Genomic DNA, 20,695 nt, shown 5'->3' with positions numbered 1-20,695 from the left:
GTAGTGGCACACCAGTATCATGATGCACGCTGCACAAACTTGCTCGGACTTGCTCGGAAGCACCTTGTCATTAACTTCGACGTTGTTTGCCAAAAGCCTTGGGTCCAACGGATTCAATGGTACGCACTATTTCAAATTGGCAGACGTCACGTGCATTTCTGCTCTGCAATATCATACACCGTCTGTGAATTGTCGATGGGTTCGCCTAGACCTTTCAAATAACTCCAAAACACTATATGTTAAATAAATACCACGACGTATATAAGGCTGATGCTGAGTCCGAAGAGGGAATTGCGAAGCTCGCTGTGATAGGACTGTCTTAGGATCTGACGCAGGACTCGTGGTGGGGAAAGCAACCAATGTTCAAAGTAAGCGTACAAGGCCGTTTTTTAAGTACACGAGAGTAAGGGTCCTTGTTTACGAAAGTGAAGTTTTCAGGGAGACAGAGAGTGGTGGCGTTGAGCCTGACAGGGTAAAAGTAACGGAAATGAGTGAATGTATGTTAGTTTTGAATAAAAGATAGTAATAGGCAGCTCGCCGTGCACAGGAATGACGAGAAGCATTTGGTGTTTGACTGTTTTTGGGGCGAAGGAATGAAACTAAGCTGAAATGACGAGAGATGGTTTGGTGATAAGTCCAGGGTATAGTTATGAATAAGGGTGAAAGACCGAGCTCGTCGTTGAGCATAACGAGAGGGTGAAGGTAAGGAAAGAGAATGTGTCCGCGTGACTCGGACGCGAAGCGTGATGCTTGTTCGCGTCAATGAGTCACGCGGATGTCGGACATAAGTCCTGAATTTTATTATGAAGCGTTAGTCGGGGTGCAGAGGATATGGAATCCTTACACGTATTCTCGACCAGATTCCTCGACCCGATTTCCCATCCCTGCAGACCACTCGGCAAGTATGTTCCTACACAGTACTGCTAGTTGATACATGTACACGCTCCTGGAAGACAATCAAATCCATAATAGTTTCTGCGTCAGAGTCGGCCGCGAATTTGGCATGATATTCTCGAACGCTAAGGATGAGACGTGGTCCCAGCACAAACATCTGCATCCCAAATAATACTTGAAGAGAATCGACGAGTATATGAGCTCCAATAGAAGTCGAATGCTACAGAAATGATGAGCAGTGGTTACTAGCAGATGTCAGCGACAGGTCGGCGCACCGAGATTCCTGGAGAAAGAACCACAAGCTCAAGGCAGGAGACACAAACAAAGCTAGCACGTGCGGAACTTGAGAAAAAGATAAGCACATTCACATTCAAGCTTACCTGATAAAATATAGCACATGGGATTTTATCAGCGCTCTGAAACAGTCCCTGATGGTCGATGTTGTCGATGGGCAGGGTTGTCGCAGGTCACGGAAGTGTTTCACAGCAATCCAGACTGAAAGACACAGTGCGAGGACCTCCCAAACAGTGTTGAGCACCCAAATTATTGAGTTCAAAAGCTCGGCATCCCCTTCAACTGCATAACTGCACATATACATGCCAGAGAGTATCAACTCCTCTAGTGTTCGTTCAATGAGCTGTGTTCTTCAAGTCGACAAGTAAAGTTTACCCGCTAGAGAATCTTTGAACCCTATTGCCGCGATGACTCCGCAGGCGATGTTGACCGCCAGAAAGATAACAACAAGGAAGATAAGCATCATTCTAGATCCCTGATACATGGCATACAACCGAGCAATCATGATGGCTTGCATCATGTTTCAGTTAGATCAATATCACTGACTCGGAGGCAGCTGGGTAACTCACCGCCCAACATGGCAAATATAACCAGATTCGTCAAATTTCCTGTGTAGAACATAATATAGCCTAAAACACCCGATTAGTGATGACCTCGTACTAGGATCAAACACTCCAACTCACACCTGTGTAGTCATTACGTTGAGCCAAGTTCAATATTCAGAATCTCACTCACCCCTACACATGAATGTATTCATTAGATGGGAATAAGATGGTTCTGAAATACTCACTGCATCTGTCAGTGAGACCGATGGCATAAATGCTGCGCGCCACCAGTCAGAAAAACCGAACACAACACAGATGAAACATACCCAGAACGGCGACACTGATAATGAGAGAGCTATCAGTACAGCGCCAATATGTTAGCCTGGACACATACACAGAATATGGTATTCCAGTATAGCGTATCTAGAATATTTTGGAGTCAGCAGGACTGCCAACTACGGCATAGCACAACATGAGGTACGAACAACCAAATACAACACAGTCATGAGAGACCAGTGTTGCTTCTGTCGCGAATTCATTGTATTCTCCTTTTTTGTCTGATACGGGACACTTATCACTCACCCAAATCAGTTCAATCTACGACACCATTCTTAGCGAGTTGGCTGCTCCGATAATAACATTGACCTACCTCTTGTCCAATTGTCAGTACTGCAAATATCATAAGAATATCAGCGGTTTAAAATACTGTCCTGCTCACCCCAATCGTAAACTACCATGACGCCGGCGGCAACTGCGAAGCCGCAAATCAATGTTAGATCTAGAAACATCACCAACCGATATGACTAACCCGCCCAATAGCAGTAAAACAAATCTGAATCGATTATCGGCCACCAACTGGGGTCATTTGAGACTATGGTCATATTCGAGGGACGGTGTGAGTGAGTGGAGAATTTAGCGGGGTATACCGATAGTGTTCGCGCTGGATATAGCACCGTTCAGCGCTTCTATGGCCAAAATCTGCATGATGGAGATGGATATTTGATCCCGCCTCAAGACCCTTGATTAATGATTGGGTGAAATGGTGCGAAATGAAGTACAACGCGTAACCTAGCCTTCGATTGAATAACTAGTATTCCGCACGTGACTACTTGAACACCAGGAAAGTTCCAGTTGTTGGCGATGTTGGTAACTTATTTCCAACGCAATTTTCGACGTGTTCCGTATGCAACCATGTATCCAATGATCTAACACAGGTCCAAGCGTGATGTGATCGCAACACACATTTGCACTTTCTCCGCTTCGTTGGTCAGCTGGTCAAGCGGCTCCCCCGATTACACTTTGTGACGAGGTCGCATTCTGTGGCACAAAGTGAGACAAGAAAAACATCAACGCGTTCTGTTCGGTGCATCTGATCATACACTTGATGTGACGGTGATGTGTTGGACTGGCAGATACATCATGATTCATGCTGTGTGATTGATAACTGTTAGATATAAGACGCCATCCACACTAGGCCAAAACAGGAACCGCAGATGGGAGACAAGAAGCCTGTAACACGAAAGAAGCACAATTTCTGATTGTCCAGGCTCGCGTCGATAGCGATTGTGTTTCAATGATTTTTTTCAGTCCCGACTTGAGCCAAAGCCGGTAAAGGTATCAAAATGCAGGAACGGCTTATCGATTCCACCTGATTGTGTCGTCAGGATCATCTACAGACTATACAATATGGACTGACGCAAACCACTGACCTTCGGGGCGTCCTGGAGTGAGTTTGGGTTTGCACCAAGCTCGTCAAGGGTCAGATCTAGATTGAAATAGTCGAAACGTTCGTGGTCCTGGTTCTGTTATTCCTTTTGAGATCTGATGGGGTGGCATTTATTTCAGGATAGGCAAATAGATTTGGAGTCGGAGAAGAGTCATATGAGCGACTCGCAACCGTCATCTCTTCCAGCGAAGGTTCTCGATGGGAGACACTAAAGCTTGAGCTGGCATCGACCATACAAAATAACTTGAAGCTTGATTTGATACGTGTTGACCGGCGCCATGCCACATGCATCCGACTTATCGTGGGGACCCTGTATTACGAATTGGATTATTTGTGTTTTGCTGTATACAACAGGCACCAGCGCTTAGTAAATCGTCCTCAACCTCCTTATAGGGGGACTCACAGAGACTCGAGCATAGGATTGTCCATGAGGTGTTAAAGGACATGAATACGAAAAAGGAAGACAGAATGGTGCTGAGGCTGAGAGTGTTACACATGCCAACCGTGCTTCAAATGCTTGGGGTGGATGTTAACGCTGTCAGTGCACGACGTAGTAGGGTGATGTGGCGCAGGTCCTCAGGAGCGCCAGGTATCTTGGCGAAGTAGCAAGAGTCCTGACTCTACGGTAGTCAGGTAGTCCTGCGCTGTGTCGTATTCAGTCCTGGATGGATAGAGCCGCAGCCTCCTGCTATGGATGGTATCCCTTGCAGTCTGTGCCCAGAACGAAACACTGACAGTCACTAGCTAGTATTGTTCTCAAGTCCGTCCACCCTACCCACCTTGCGGGAAACGCGAATCGCACGGAGGATGGATAGTTGCTAAATTCATCGTGAATCTGCCGTTTCTCAGCCGGCAAGGCCGGCCGTGGTTGTGAATCGAGCAGTTAGGATGGTATTTGCCTTTCATCTAACTTTGATCGGAGTGCAATATCTGTACATCGTTGACGAGGGCCAAAGCTCGAAATTTCAGATTACAGTTAGTGTTGTTGGCAGAATGCTGCCATTCTGCCAGTGGCAATTGCCAAGCGGCAATTGCCGGCAGTAGGTCAAGGGTGGTTGGCAGAAGTCGGCAGAAATATGCTGAACTAGTATTTGTTCCTACTAAAAAACAATAAAAATATGACATGTGGCCTAGAAGCCCAAGGGCCATTCTGTCCAAAAAATTGTGTCCAACCACTTTGTTAGTAGTTACTGGGGAGAAAGTCAAAATTTGGTCAAAAACAACTCAAATCACTACTTTTTCACATGCAACTGCTGCTCAGCACAACAGCATCCATCTAATTGACTGAAAAATATGATCATCGGGCATGCTCATGCCTAGTGTGGCTCACTACAAAAAATGCAATCAAGGCTGAATTCTATCAATTCTATCCCCGGATCTATTGCTTCTGCAACTTCCAAGTCGACTCAAAGGTCGTTTGCATGGATTCCTCCCCTTGCAGCAGACTCTGATCACCAGGATTGACCAACTGTCAGAAAATGATGGGGCAGAAGGTATCCACGGTGCCAACTGGCTTCGTTGAAGAGATCAATGTACTCAATCAAAGCTCAGAGAGTGCATCAGGGTATGATATTGATGCACTTTTGACTCATGAGTATAGCTTAGTGTAGTACTCAAAACCATTTTTGCCATAGTACAAACATAGTTGAAAAGAGCTAAAAACGCTCACAATACATTTTGCCGACTTTTGCCATTCTGCCAATTGCCATTCTGCCGTTCTGCCATCTGCCAAGAGGCCAATTCCTTTCTGCCCACGACACTAATTACAGTGCGGTTGAGGTTTGTTTATTTGCATCTATTTGTGTCCGTCGACATCCCGTTGATCAATGACATGGCATCTATGAACGAGACCTGCCCATAGCATAGTCCCGGCGACAACGATCTTCTGATCTGGATGCAAATGATATCAGACTTTCCGGACTGCGGTACACCGATATCGTGATGCACACAGCACGTTCCACAAACTTGTTCGGAAGCACCTTTAACTTCAACGTCGTTTGCCTAAGGCCTTGAATCCAAACTTGAAACAACCGGATGTAGTGCACAATATTCCAAATTGACAGGTCACATCCATTCAACCATTTTGCTGATGCTGGCTCTAGACATGGGTCCTTAGATGTCATACTCGATCTTGGCCGCGGCCGAAACATAGTGAAGTTGAGGTGCTTACACGACGGCAGGGGAGGATAGGGCGGAAATACCGAAGGAGAGTGCACCACGCCATGATTGACAAACTTCCTCAGGAGTTGACCAAATGCTATGTCTAACGCCACCTGCGCCCATCGAAGGAAGTTGGTAAGAAGTCTGTCCCCAGCATTTATCCCGGTGACTGATCAACTTGAAGCGATGCTAACATCATCTTGCTGGTCACATGGCGCAATATCTCCCAATAAGGGACAATCAAGCGGGACTCGCGGGTGCTTAGTTGTCACCCACTAAAGCGAGTGGGAGGACACGGAGAGCAGATAACAATAACACCAGCGTGAGTTGGTAGAAGTGGCACATTTCTGGCAGGCGAACACTCGAACATCTCACTGACTAACCACGGAAAGTCACAAACACGTCTTACATACATCACGACCGCGAGCTAATCATACAAGTATTCTATGACGGATGAACCAGAGCACCAGCAGCTGGCGGCTGCCACTTAGGTCTCCTTTCATTTCAAAACACCTATCACAGCGGTACGAACGACCAATACTTCTTGTTTGAGTCGGGAGCTGGCTCAACACTGATCTGGATGGACGTTGATCATCAATAAAACCAAAAAAAGGTCAGCGATAGAAACGAACCGGGGTCTCGATGACGTCGTTGTCGAGAACCCAGACTTTATCCTGGTCCTGTGGATGGATCCTGCGGACAAAGGTGATGAATGATCCTGGATACAGCTGGGACCAGAGACTGCACTCACAGATAACCATTGCCGGCAGCGGACAACTGGAGCACCTGGGGATCCTCGTAGGCTACGACTCTGTTTTTCTACGATTTCACGCTGTTAGCAACCTCGCGTATGTCAACACCAGACAGACCAACCTCTAAATCGATACCGATGTACACACCTACTGAACCATCATAGAGTGTCACAAGACCTTTAACGTTGTCTATGATGTCGACTTGGATCTACGGGCATTGATGAGCACGGGAAGCGCGTTGCTATGATGATGCACGCGTACTATGTTGCCATTGTCCTGGCCGACGAACTGCTTGTTGTCTGACATGGAGACGTACCGGTATGGATACGCGACATTGGCGATCCTGAATCGTCCAGAGGGGGTGTCGCTCATGGTTGATTGAATATTCTGTTGGATACTGGTTGAGAGAGGGTTGTTGGTGAAAACTGACGACAGCCTGAGGGTACGCCGCGACCTTTATATCTACCTGGCTGAAAGCTGCATCACCGCGACCAGTTCCAGATAGGCCAATCTGAGTTTGGTCTTGGGGCCACAACTCGCTTAGCTTTCGGCACTGATGAAAGACCGGATTCCATTGGAGGCAAGTTCTTCTGATGCGAGGTGCGTCAAATGCTTCCAAACCTGCTGCGCGAGACGCTGACCTACGTCATTGACCTAATCACTCCTCGGGTCGCTTCCGGTTCATTGTTCTTGTACATTCCTAGACGTTGAACAACTCCTTCTTACCTCGCCGCTGATCCCCATTTCGAATAAGGCTACCAGCAGAGTGGCCAGTCTCCTGTTACTCATCCGAAAATTCTCGGCTCCCAGAAATGTTGCGTCAATTCGAGGTACGAGCATTGCTACTTCAAGCCTATGCAAGACCCCAAGGAACTCATCTTCGTTAGCTATTCTTTGGCTGATCCCGTGTCTCTTGCTACACTATACCCGCTGTTGGTAAGTTGCTCACCCCTCTGACTATCCACATACATTCCAAGTTAGTTTCACACCCTCGTTCGACAAAACTCATCTCCCTGTCAAATTCTAGTGTATTCAACTACCCGCTGTTCACACTGCTCAAATCACAAACACGCTGTCAACCTATCACCCATCATGGTTTGGCCTCCAACATCAATCATGTGAACGCCTCAACGCTGTCTCCTATGAAGGATCATCGATCTTTATTAAAATACTTATATTTATAACACCACACAAGTACGTTAATAAAATATGCTCCGCTGAGCATTGTATGACTCAGATCTACCAAGTATTCTACACCTTCATGCAAGGTACTTAATAAAAGATGGGAAACCTAGAAGCAAATGTGGTCTCTGTCAATAATCTTGTTTGTTTTATTGTTCCAAATGATTCCTGGGTAACAGGGGTCCTCGAATATTGGCACACAGTGTCAGTTTGAATAGTGATTAATTTGCTTACACCTTGAAGCTTGGAGCGGTGCACTGGTGATGAGTGACTTCGAAATTGTTTGGCTCCCACAACAAGGTAAGAGCAAAAACTCAGTGAAGACCTTGCTTACTGCATGGACCTTACATCAGTAAACTCACACACTCTGTACAGAGCTGTACAAGCCCACACAGCGTGCCAGGCCTACAGCCTGGTCCCCTTGTGACAGACAGCAGATTTCCAAAAGTGATTTGGACAGTACTGTACAATTGCTCACAGACATCACAGAATGTCCTGCATGCCCACAACTCGGACACTGGCAGTTGCTGAATGTTTGTAAATTACCTTCCCCCAGTGCTTCCCAGTCCCATAGAGTAGCAGTAGTACACACTCACACCATCACAAGGAGTTCCAAATAAATCTGATCATATTGTGCTGACAGAAATGATGCTGTAAACAAACACGGCCCAGCTGGCCAACATGCAGTAGTAATAGTATCCGAGCGACGACGAGAAAAACACGACAAAACTAATCAAGTACCACCTTCAAGTGAGTGCGCTTCATCTCCAAGCTGCCACGAGAGTCAACCTTGAGGCTTTCCAACCTGCTGTTGGATAAATACGATCAGTGTCATAGAAAATGGATATAAAAATACTCACCAGCCATATGCTGCCCACTCCTGGAGCTGCTTTACCAGTTTTGGGCCATGATACGCATCCTCCAAAATGACGCCCATAATCTCCAGCATCTCGTATTCGGTTTTGTACTCCTTTGCGGTGAATTTTGGAAAGACCTTGCCGGTACCGTTCTTTTCGAAGCCAAGGAGACCACAGTCATACTGCAAATATTGAGTCAGTAACCTTGATATTTAACTTGAGTAAATAATACTGCAGTGGCAATGAGAGCCAAGCATGACAAAGGCAGCTGTGTGCAAAATATTTCTGGCCTTCGCTGAGCAATTCTGTAAGGTCCGGTATAATAAAATAACACAACAGCTTCTTGAAGCGCAGGACTTGCGAAGTTGTTTGCCCTTACCTACAGTACGGTAGCCTTGCCCTTAACCCTTTCCACTTAGTATAAGTAGTCGGTCACTCTGTACTAGATTCCCTAACTTGAATCTACTCAATCTTCCCTCGAACATACTTCCCTCTGAAGCCCCCTCAGCTTCAGTCTCTAGTATCTTTTCTTAGGTGCTCATCGCGCCTAAGTCTACCTCGATCGACCACCTCATCGTTCGGACAAGACTGTCCTTACTTTGAGAACGTCAGTGACTTTGAAGACATCCGTCTTAGAAGTCACGTGACACGCGCGTCTCTGATATCTGCCGACTCGACGTCGCCAGTCTCAGTCGCTACACCGGACCCTTCCGGTTACGTCACGAACGTTAGCGGACGACGCCCCTCTTAGGGCTCCGCATAACAGAACTATTTGAGTGCATAACAGTTAGTCTTTCCCTGTTCAAATCATACATCAGCACAGTGAGGGGTGAAACAGGGAAATAAAAATAAAAACATTGGCATCAAGTCCACCTTGTAGGAACAGAGAATCTTTGTGCTGCCTTGATGCTTTGTGTGAGACCCATGCTGGCTGTTCCAGGGCAGGTACCTCAGCAGGGGGAACAAGTCCCAATATTCTTGGGGCAAGGAAAATCACGACCTTCTTCAATTCAGACCGCCAAGTTGCGAGATCGTCATAGAGCTGTGATTATATGGTGTGAGCATGCTTGTAATGATGGAGAAATACTTACCAGCCTTCTGGTGTTTCTTGAGTACATCATCTACCTTCGGTTGTGTTAGCATGAGATTAGCAGCTGCATCATCTTGACGTAAGTTCTGAACATGTGGCTGCAACTGCACCGAGGCGAGACTAGCCGCTGCACCATCTTCATCTTCGTCGCGTGAGTACTGAAAGTCAAAGTTGGGTGTCAAAGGACGTGGATGTGAAAGTGGCTGAGGTGGTTGTTCCTGCGAAAATCATGTACATATAATAAGAATCAGTGACATACATAAAATGTGAAGGGCGCAACCTGGATGAGTTGTGTGGCGTCCACGAACCGCTCCCCATCCAACAATATCATCTTCACCAGCATCTTTGACCCCTTCTTCAGTATAATGGTCATCATCTCCTGATCTCAAATTTTTGCTGATCTACGTACCATGTGGTGGTATAACTAGTACAAATGCCATCATCTTATGTCCACCAAGTTCGCCTCTCACCCACACCTATTCTCTACCAATATGGCCGTAGTCTCAGATGATCCCACTTGGTGGTCGACCATCAATGCATATAGTTTGTGCAGCTATTTTATAGGTTCGTGGAGGGTAGTTGGATGTTAAAGTTGACTCAATCTAACCTTGGCTGTAGTTTAGTCGCTGCCTTTGTTGCAGTCATGTATGATTGGTGTGAGCATGATAACATTAAAGACTGCTGACATCTTACAATTATTTTCAGCACTCATTAGCATCACAGAGGGAACCCCTTCTCCACGATCACAGAAAGGTAAGGAAGGATTGCTACCCTCCAAGTATAAGCCACACGACTCTGGCATCATCCTCAGCAACGATGAGTCGATTCCCGCTGACCTGCACCAAACCGGTTCGGTGCATGGACGACCAATACTCTCTCATGAGTCATATACCCTGAAATACCACTATGAAACCCTTTTCCCTTTTATCTGAAGTTGGACTAAGGCTAAGGGAATATTTTTTGCTTTTCTTTTTATTTTTTTTATTTTTTCAAGTCTATATGCCAGCAGCCTGAATATTTTAGTACATTTAATTCTGCAATGAGTTTTGCTTAGTCAGCCATGGTGATGACTCAGACAAAATCCCACACATGTCAGGTGACTGTGAAAAATATTTCCCACATATGTTGTCCTGGAAAAACATTAGTAAACCCCTAAATACTAGGCTCGCGTCATTCTCACCCTTCAAACAAAGCAAAGCAAAGACAGCCACACACAGGATTCATATCATGTGACACTTCTTACTCTCCTTCTGGATTTGTCATCAGGGGTTGGACAGGTCACATGACTTAGCAAATACCCAATGACTCACTATGACTCACTATGACTCACCTTGCACATATGACTCATTATGACTCTTGATGACTCTTGAATACACTAGTAGCACAGCCACATTTATTGTGTATATAATGACCTCAGTTTTTGAAATAATAAAGAGCAGATACCAGCAGGTAGTAGGGTGTTTCTCAGCCCAACTAACACTAAGTTGTGAAGTAAGGTGTGATAAGTGTCAGTACCAGTGTCAAGAACTGTTTCAAGACTGAGAGGAACACTCTCAAGAGACAGTAATACTGCAAGCTCATCATACTGAACGACCAGCTGTGAGCTCACTGTGTGCAACAACCAGCAAGCAAGGTACAGCCACAGTTATATTCTGATTTCTATTATTCTTTTTCTTTTCTTTTACTTTCACCAACCTTTGGTGGTCTTTGTCCAGAAATATATTTCGAAAATATTCGTGTTGTCTCTACGTCCACCTAAGACTCAGTAGTAGCAAAGTGGGGAGACTTTAGGAATTGATAGTGAAGCTTGACCTCACTCATCTGAGTAGTGATACTGAGCCAAGATATTCTGTGCCTGCTAGGCTTTAGCCATTGAAGAGGGGACTTGGTAGTAAACCCAAGGACGTCCGTTCCTGAGTCTGTTTGAATACTCAAAGAAGAGTTCCTTGACAGCAGGTTCAATATTGAGCTAAGAGTTCTACAATAAAGCATTTGACTAGTCTTGACCTTTGATTCTACCTGTTTTGTGCTGAGGGAGTTTATCATTGTAATTCTGCACCATTTCTTTGGAGTATAGTTGGTACGAGGCACTGTTGTTGAAAGGGAACTTGAGGAAGAAACCCGTATATTCTTTTGGTCATTGCCATACTGTCGGGCTGACCATTGTTTGTTTGTTTTCCTGTCAAAGTCCATAGATTGGATTGACCATCGTATTACTGATCTTGCAGAAGTATCCTTAGCTGAACATACCTTGGGTAGTATACGACTAGCCACCCACGAACGACCACGTTATCAGTCATTGGTATTTGTCTGAATCGCTGACCGTGGAGATATTTGTTTTATAGGTATTTATCTATAGATCATCTATCTAAGAAGACACCGCATGAAATTCAGTGTTAAGTTTGAGCTCTATTCACTCTGATAATGATAACGGCGATGATATGGACCGAGTCCTGTTGCTAATTTCTGCCAATCCCTAACACACTTCTAACCTCATTTAATTCCCACCACTCACTTTCAAGCCATTTGACCATGTTGTTCAGCTCTTGCTCTCTCTGCAGCGCCATCAAGGTCAGCCAACATCTCTCTCATTCCATTGCACTGATTTGTTGTTGTTGCACAGGATGGTGGCTTTGGCCTATATAGGATTGAGCGGCTGCTGTTGCGGCCTTCCAAATTGCCTGCATCATGTTTGTTAGCTGCCACAGTTAAGTACAATATACAATGACTACATACAATTGCCGATTCCATGACAATCAATGGTCCTGGGACATCATAAGAGTGAGGCAGTACTAACTAGTAACGGTAAAGTTTTAAATTAGGTGCAAAATATCAGTCAGTTCTACTCACTGCCTGACTGTTAGATTGACCGTCTTGTCCCTCAGCATTGAGCTGATGTTGACTATTGAACTCATTTGGATCCATGGAATCAGTATTGTAGTAGATGTGATCTTGATTATCGGTTAGAGTGCAGTGTAGTTCAAATTTTGGCTGAGTTGTAACTCTTGCCTTTTTGGGAAACTATGATATCATTTGGACGCAATTATAATATCTGACAATTTCTTGTATATAAATAGCAAAATTGCAATGTTCTGATCATGATTTTTATGCATTGTAAAACTTCATTTTTTTCCATCGTTGTGACAAGCATTTGTAGCTTTCTATTTATCAAGGACCATTCTTGCGAGACATGATGTATTCTCCTCACAATTGCGGTTGTCCTATAATCTACTGTCTTTCGACCCAATCTGCTCATGCTTATGTATTATTTTGTCTAGTTTTGTTTTTACATATAATCCCATGTATTTTTGCTCTGATCTTGCCAAATGAATCTAGGTAAAACATTGTCTCCCCAATTTCATGATGATGCTGACTTTGGCCTATCTGAAATTAGTCATGGCAAAGGAGCTTTCAGCAGCACATGCTCAGGCTGTCACATCAGTTTCTATCAGCAACCCTTTCTCAATCAGTATTCGACAGAATCTTCAATGAGTAACATGATCCCCGCCAGACTATACAGGATTGCCAATGTCACATATCCAAACTGGTACATCTCCATGCTAGAAGACCACTTTGTTGGCTACAACAAAGGCGAAATCATATGCATGCATCATCACAGCAGCATACTTCCTGTACTCATCAATGCTCATAGATTCAAGTCGAAATCATAGACAATGTTGCAGGTCTTGTGGCCCTCTTTGATACCATGACAGCTTCGTACATTGGGGTCAACTTAAAGGTTGGTCCGTTCAGTGTCAAGAAATGTGAGGTTGCTAGCAGCATGAAATGGTAGAAAAACAAAGTCATAGGTTGCCCCAGTCGCCAGGTGCTCCAGTTGTCCATTGATGAGAGCCAGAATATTGTGTGAGCACAGTCTTTGGTCCCAGTTGTATCGAGAATTCGTTCATCATCTTTGTCCACAGGATCCATCCAAAGGACATAAATAGCAGAGTGTGGGTTCTCAACAATGACAGAGATGGCACTCCAGTTCGTTTTTATCACTGACCTATTTTTGGTTTATTCATGACCAATGTCCATCTAGATCACTGTTGAGCCAGCTTCCGCCTCAAATAAGAAGTATTGGACATTCGAGAGGGCAGAATAGGTATTTTGAAATGAAAGGAAACCTGAGTAGCAGCTGCCAGCTGCTGGTGCTCTGACTCGTCCATCATAGAATACTTGTATGATTGGCTCGCAGTTGTGATGTATGCAAGACGTGTTTGTGATTTCTGTAGTTAGTCAGTGAGATGCTAGAGTGTTCGCCCGCCAGAAATGTGCCACTTCTACCAACTCACACTGGTATTATTATTATCTGCTTTCTGTATCCTCCTCCCACTCGCCTTAGTGGGTGACAACTGAGCTCCCGTGAGTCTGGCTTGATGGTCCTTTATTGAGAGATATTACACCATGTGACCAGCAAGATGATGTTAGCATCACTTCAAATCACCGGGATAAATGCTGTACACAGACTTCTTACCAACAACTTCCTTTGATGGGCGCAGGTGGCGTTGGACCTAGCAGCATTTGGTCAACCCTTGAGGAAGTTTGTCAATCATGGGTGCACTCCCTTTTGATTGATTTCCACCTTATCCTCCCTTGTCGTCGTGTTAGCACCTCAACTTTACTATGTTTCGGTCATGGCCAAGATTAAGTATGAATATATGACATCTAAGGGCCCATGTCAATGATTCAAGGCTATCCTCGAAACTCAATTATTTCCCTCACCTATAATGCTGATGGCTCCAAGTTATCCATTGGCTACCAGAGCTCCATGAAGGGCTATGTTTCCCGAGATGGCCTCTGACAGTCTGTATTGGATATATCTTTATCAGTGATCACTGGCAGGACTTTCCCATAGGTCGTAGGTCGTAGTAGTAGGGCGGATGATACTCCCAACACAATGCATATATTGAAATGATTTGGTATCATTCGCACGTAATGTAGAAGTCTAGAGCCCATCAGCAAAATGGTTGAATGGATGTGGCATCAGCAAAACCCTCCTGGGCTAAATTTCGTGTAATCTTGAAAGTTCGTATAATTTTTCCTAATTGCTCGTGTTTAGAAACAAATTTGATAACAATGTAGCGGCAATATGAAATTGTTTCACAACAGAAGAGAATTAGTAAGGATTATCTGAATATTGAAAAAGTATGTCTATTAATGTATGAGTTGACCCAAAATGTGTTACAGTCCTCAAGAACAGTCTCGCTCATCCATTCTCGCGGAGCCAAGTCTCCAAACTTCGATATAAGGTGGATACTGCGCACGATATCACCCACTGGCATGATACTAGCCACTCTGTCACTACCTCGCATCAATCTTGACAGTTTATAAAGTCCATTGTTTCAGTCTGGAGCAGATGGGAGTGAACCATTCAATATATGCGAGGTGAGGAGGAATGTTGACAGTGGGTGGAAAGAGCAATTGCAAAGACTCTGGGGGCAAGGAGAATATAACTCAAACTTGACCCACACTGAAACCTAACGAGTCAGTGAGCAGCGAGTCCTTGAGTAACAATCAGACAGCCAGCACCGAATCACGCACCTTTGAGATCATTTGTAACCGAGTCTTCGCAATAGCTAGAAGACGATAATGTGGGATCCAAATATCACAAAATGCAGAACAGTGGGACACCCCACCCAATCCCAGCAGCCACCAGTGCTTAGCGCACACGCCCGGCACACGTCAGTGAATGCTGACATGGCTCAAACGTGTGCAGAGGACACTGGAGAGCGCCAGAAGAGTGGAAAGAGGGCCGAGACAGGAAGCATGAGATGGAGGGTAGGATGTAGTGTAGGGTGGTCATAGTAGCACGCTGCAAGGTTAAAGATAGTAGTAAACAAGAAGAAAAAAACATGCGCACCTACTACTGAAACAAGCGGCGAACGACTGAGTAAAATTTTGTTGAAGTTCATCATTTGCACATATTTGTTTCGCTCACGTGACTGTTTGTTGATATTGAACCATTTGCATGTATTTGTTTGGTTCGCATGACTTGAAAACTTTTGAACTTCCGACGTTGATCCCTCATTCCTCAACGTTCAACGTCGTCAGCCTCAATCATCAAGCTGATAGGTATGTCTTAGGTTTTTTAAAAGTTCTATCTAACATTTGCAACTACAAAATAGGTATCAAGTTCATATCAACTTTGCTTGGATCCGTTTGAAGTGAGTGTGTCAGTCCTTGTTCCAGCCAGAGCCACGCTGATCCAAGTTGTTGTCTGCTGTTTGCAGGTAGTCAGTGCGTCGATCATTGTTCGAGCAACCACCCAACTGCCATGCTGATCCAACTCGTTGTCTGCCGTTCACAGTGGGTGAGTGTGTTGATTCTCCTTTGAGCTCGAGCCATGCTGATTGTCGCTGTTGTCTGCCATTCACAGCGTGTTGATCCTCCTTCCAGGGGTCACCATATGTCCTTTCTATAAATCCACTCACACATTTTACTAATGTAGCTTTATTAGCTTATGCTCATCCACACATTCACACCTGTATGTGCTTGTCCACACTCATTCTTGCTGCAATAGGTACGGCTTTGTTTTATCTAAGCCAGGGATTAGGTATTTGCGGTCAATTGTAGCTATGCAGTAATTACTTTTGTGTCTACATATATTCTACAAGTGTCCATGTCGGTCATTACTAGCTGTGTTGCCACTTTACATACCATTTTCTAAATGAAAAAAACTAAATTTTTCGTGTAATGTTGTCTGATGGTGTTTAGATTTGTGAATGATGCTCTATCTAAGTTTGAATGGATGGTCTCTCAAATGCACGACAAATTTGTCAAATGACTAATGATTGTAACCAATTTTGTCAAAGTTATTTGGGGTAACATAATCCATGCGATCCTTCTAACCAGATGTTTTTTCGAGAAATTATGAGAAATTAGCGAATAATTTTTGATAATCATGTATATTTAGCCCAGGAGGGTTTTGCTGATGCTGACCTGTCAATTTGCGCACTACATCCAGTTGTTTGGATCCAAGGCTTTCGGCAAACAACAGCGGCGCCACGTTGAAGTTAAAGGTGCTTCCGAACAACTTCCGAACAAGTTTGTGGAACATGCTGTGTGCACAGTGCATCACGATGCTGGTGCACCACAGTCCAGAAAGTCTGATATCATCTGCATCCAGGTCAGAAGATCATTGTCGCCAGGACTATGTATGCTATTGGCAGGTCTCGTTCGTACTAGATGTCCATGTCATCGCTCACATCACCTATGTTGAACTTGCCAGTTTCATCCGATATACGTGCCGGCTTTGGATTTTGAATCTTGAATTTTGGATTTGGCCATCTCCGCTCACACGGCCCCCACAGCAAGGTACGAGCAAAAACTCAGTGAAGACCTCGCTCACCGCATGGGCCTTATGGTACCTTGTTTTCGCCACAGCTTGGCAGCCGAACGGTGGCGGAGCGGTAACAGGTCACTTTCAAGTTGGTCCACAAGTAGCATTCAGGGGTGCAGTGAACTTTCCATTCAAACGGTCTCGGTCATTGACCGAATTACAGCTACTCTCATATTGATGGACCAGATTTAGTATTGCTGACAGAATCCCGCGAGTCTTCCTAACCGATCCGGTAGACTGGCCGTACTTGGTCCATGGCAGAACGCCAGGGAATTTGAAACTCGCAGAGATGAAACTTTGATGTTATGGTGCAGTTTGAATTTGATAAAACATGAAAACCAATGCCCTTAGAGTAAGATGGCGATCAATATGCTAACATGCGCACTCGTGTGTCTTAGAGTGAGGTAACGTTTCTGGGAGCCGAGAATTTTCGGATGAGTAACAGGAGACTGGCCACTCTGCTGGTAGCCTTGTTCAAAATGGGGATCAGTGGCGAGGTAAGGAGTTGTTCGACGTCTAGTGTACGAGAACAATGAACCGGAAGCGACCCGAGGAATGATTAGGTCAATGATGTAGGTCAGTGTCTCGCGCAGCAGGTTTGGAAGCATTTGACGCACCTCCATCAGAAGAACTTGCCTCCAACGGAATCCGGTCTTTGATCAGTGCCGAAAGCTAAGCGAGTTGTGGCCTCAAGACCAAACTCAGATTGGCCTATCTGGAACTTGTCACTGTGATGGAGCTTTCAGCCAGGTGGATATAAAGGTCGCGGCGTACCCTCAGGCTGTCGTCAGTTTCTACCAACAACCCTCTCTCAATCAGTATCCAACAGAATCTTCAATCAACCATGAGCGACACCCCCTCTGGACGATTCAAGATCGCCAATGTCGCGTATCCATACCGGTACGTCTCCATGTCAGACAACAAGCAGTTCGTCGGCCAGGACGATGGCAACATGGTACGCGTGCATCATAGCAACGTGCTTCCCATGCTCATCAATGCCCGTAGATCCAAGTCGACGTCATAGACAACGTTAAAGGTCTTGTGACACTCTATGATGGTTCGGTAGGTGTGTACATTGGGGTCGACTTACAGGTTGGTCTGTCTGGTGTTGACATATGCGAGGTTGCTAACAGCGTGAAATCGTAGAAAAACAGAGTCGTAGCCTACGACGATCCCCAGGTGCTCCAGTTGTCCGCTGCCGGCAATGGTAGTTATCTGTGGGTCCAGTCTTTGGTCTCAGTTGTATGCAGGATTGATTCATCACCTTTGTCCGCAGGATCCATCCACAGGACCAGGATAAAGTCTGGGTTCTCGACAACGACGTCATCGGGACCGCGGTTCGTTTTTATCGCTGACCTTTTTTTGGTTTTATTGATGACCAACGTCTATCCAGATCAGTGTTGAGCCAGCTCCCGGCTCAAACAAGAAGTATTGGACGTTCGAGATGTTGGAATAGGCGCTTTGAAATGAAAGGAGACCCAAGTGGCAGCCGTCAGCTGCTGATGCTCTGACTCGTCCGTCATAGAATTCTTGTATGATTAGCTCGCGGTCGTGATGTATGCAAAATGTGTTTGTGATTTTCCGTGATGAGACAGTGAAATGTCCCAGTGTTCGCCTGCCAAAGATGTGCCGCGAGTCTCGCCCGATTGTCCCATCCTCGCTGAGAAATATTGCACTGTGTGACCATCAACTTGAAGATGATGATAAGATCAGTCACTGGGATGAATGCTGCGCACAGACTTCTTACCGACAACTCCCTTGAATGGGCGCTGGTGGCGTTGGACATAGCAATACCACAGGAAGATAGCCTCGTCTGGAACCAGGAGTTCTTCGACCATGCACGATATCCCTTTCAGTATTTCTGCCCCATCCATCGTTACTTGATCAGTCACTAACCGTTGGAACGGGGGTTGCCGGCGGGACGTGAGCAGAGGACAGGAGGAGCAGGCAGAGAGGTGCCAGGGGTCTTGGGGTTCTCGGCGTCTCGGCGTACATAGACATGTAGCACGACACGTTGTACGGACATCATCCATCCATCCATAGCAGCCGTTGCAGTAGCAGCAGCCTCCATCGTCTCTCGTCCTCTCCTGAGCACAAGGTAGAGCCGTGTCCACCGTTCTGACTGAGAGCGTCCTGAGAGAGATGATTAAGTCTAATGGCACGAGAAGAATGAAAGCTAAATCATCATACCGCCTTCTCAGCCGAATTCTGATCCTTCCTCTGATGCTGGTGGACCAGTAACCGTCCCAGGATCATTACCCCAACGCTAGTCATTGCTGAGATGCAACTGAATGTTTTTGATAGTGCATCGTCAACAACAAGCGCAAGAAAAGCAACATTTGCGTCGAGCACCATAGTCGCCTGGTCAACGCTTGGACGATGGTACAAAAGATACAACATGCACGCACAATTAGTGCCAGACGGGACTAATCACCATTCAGCTTGGCTATAGACTGCCTCCAGAGAACGCGATTGAACATTTTGTGCCATCAAGCTCCTTCGCGTAGTTACGTGACGGGTATAGAAATGCCATCTAGACGAACATGAATTTGCTTGCCATTGCCTGATCAGAGTTTAGACATGCACCAGGCTGCCCGCAAGAATTGAGGAATTGAGGAATTTAGGCAATACTATCACGATGGTCTGAGATAAAGCAAGGAGAATATAGAGGATGTAGCATACCAAAATCCTCCAGGAAGTAGTCTGATGCGGGTGATCGTGGAGTGAAACGAAGTAAGGTTCACTTACCTATAATGCATTTTGCATGCAGAAACGGCTCGTCGATTATACCTGATAACGCTATTAGGATCACCTGCAGACTACACAACATGGTTTGGGGGAAAATATGTAGTACATCCGAAGTTACATCAGTAGCAACGAAAGACTGAAATTGCATGAAGTCAGATAGCCCAGCAAAAAGTAGCGATTATATACCTTTGTATGAAGTTCAGCTCAATAATTTTAGTCCTCTCAAGCACAAGCTCACAAGTGTTACACGGAAATAACGCTTGTCGAAAGTAGTCGTTCTGCATAGTATTTTATGTTTTCAAATCCATCTTCTGCCGAAAGATCAGCATCTGCGTATACTATCACATCGTTCAGTGCCATTTGCATGTGAACAAGAAAAATGTTTCCGCGCACGCGTTTCAAGTCGAAGTGATATAGCACGCTATCTGGGTAAATATGCGGCGTCCAATCTCCGTATCCCTCTGCAGAGATGTTAGCGGTGAACATTTACAGTGAATATCTCACGCACTTATTGAAATCGGTCTGACCGAACTCTGCCCAGAAGCTATTCTTAAATCCCGGTGAGTTTAGATAGTCAAATTGAAATTGAAATAGTCAAAACGTTCATGATCCTGGCCCTGTCATTGCTCTTGACATCCGATGGGGTGACATGCATAGGCAAATGGATTTGGAGTCAGAGACTCAGAGAAGAGTTATGAGAGACTCGCAACTGTCGTCCCTTCCGACGAAGGTTCTCGACGAGAGGCGCTCAAGCTCGGGCAACGATTGACTTGAAGTCAATGATGGAGTCGCCATCGACCATACAAAAGAGCTGGAAGCTTGATTTGGTACTGAGTGGACTGACGTTCGAATCCTTGTCGAGAACCTGTACTACGATTTGAATTTTGTTTTTGATGCAGGCACCAGCATTTAGCAAGTCGTTCCCAACTTCACTGATGGGGGACTCACCGTGACAGAGACTCGTGCATCGGATTGTCGATGAGTTGTTATTGAAAGACATGAATGCGAGGAATTCGGGAGACCGTGACGGACTCGGAATAGTGCCGATGATAGTATCCGCGGCAAGGCCTGGAAAATATGATATGGTTCAACCGATGAATTCGAA

At 45.3% G+C, this 20,695-nt stretch overlaps 3 protein-coding genes across 3 annotated transcripts; 2 read left to right on the top strand and 1 right to left on the bottom strand.

The window, feature by feature from the left end:
• Nucleotides 1–6,370: 6,370 nt before the first annotated feature.
• F5891DRAFT_1174213 (uncharacterized protein) lies at nucleotides 6,371–6,743 on the bottom strand (the record flags this gene model as incomplete). Its single annotated transcript, XM_041365657.1, has 3 exons — nucleotides 6,371–6,438; nucleotides 6,493–6,579; nucleotides 6,633–6,743. Coding segments are annotated over 3 exons (264 nt in total), but the record flags the coding sequence as incomplete, so codon positions are not given.
• A 3,248-nt stretch (nucleotides 6,744–9,991) lies between these two features.
• Nucleotides 9,992–10,432, top strand: F5891DRAFT_1190943 (uncharacterized protein; the record flags this gene model as incomplete). The annotated part of the gene is made up of 3 exons (XM_041367382.1): nucleotides 9,992–10,064; nucleotides 10,124–10,145; nucleotides 10,216–10,432. The coding sequence occupies 3 exons, from the start codon at nucleotides 9,992–9,994 to the stop codon at nucleotides 10,430–10,432; spliced, it is 312 nt and encodes a 103-aa protein (XP_041223855.1).
• Nucleotides 10,433–17,219: 6,787 nt separating this feature from the next.
• F5891DRAFT_1044016 (uncharacterized protein) lies at nucleotides 17,220–18,753 on the top strand (the record flags this gene model as incomplete). The annotated part of the gene is made up of 8 exons (XM_041362169.1): nucleotides 17,220–17,229; nucleotides 17,506–17,566; nucleotides 17,623–17,797; nucleotides 17,848–17,934; nucleotides 17,989–18,059; nucleotides 18,119–18,179; nucleotides 18,236–18,532; nucleotides 18,590–18,753. The coding sequence occupies 7 exons, from the start codon at nucleotides 17,220–17,222 to the stop codon at nucleotides 18,296–18,298; spliced, it is 528 nt and encodes a 175-aa protein (XP_041223854.1). The 3' UTR covers nucleotides 18,299–18,532; nucleotides 18,590–18,753.
• Between the last annotated feature and the right edge of the window lie 1,942 nt (nucleotides 18,754–20,695).

This window comes from Suillus fuscotomentosus, assembly GCF_016647785.1.
Source record: "Suillus fuscotomentosus strain FC203 chromosome Unknown F5891scaffold_40, whole genome shotgun sequence".
In the NCBI taxonomy this organism is placed as follows: Eukaryota; Fungi; Basidiomycota; class Agaricomycetes; order Boletales; family Suillaceae; genus Suillus; species Suillus fuscotomentosus.
This window is presented reverse-complemented; position numbering and strand designations above follow the sequence as displayed.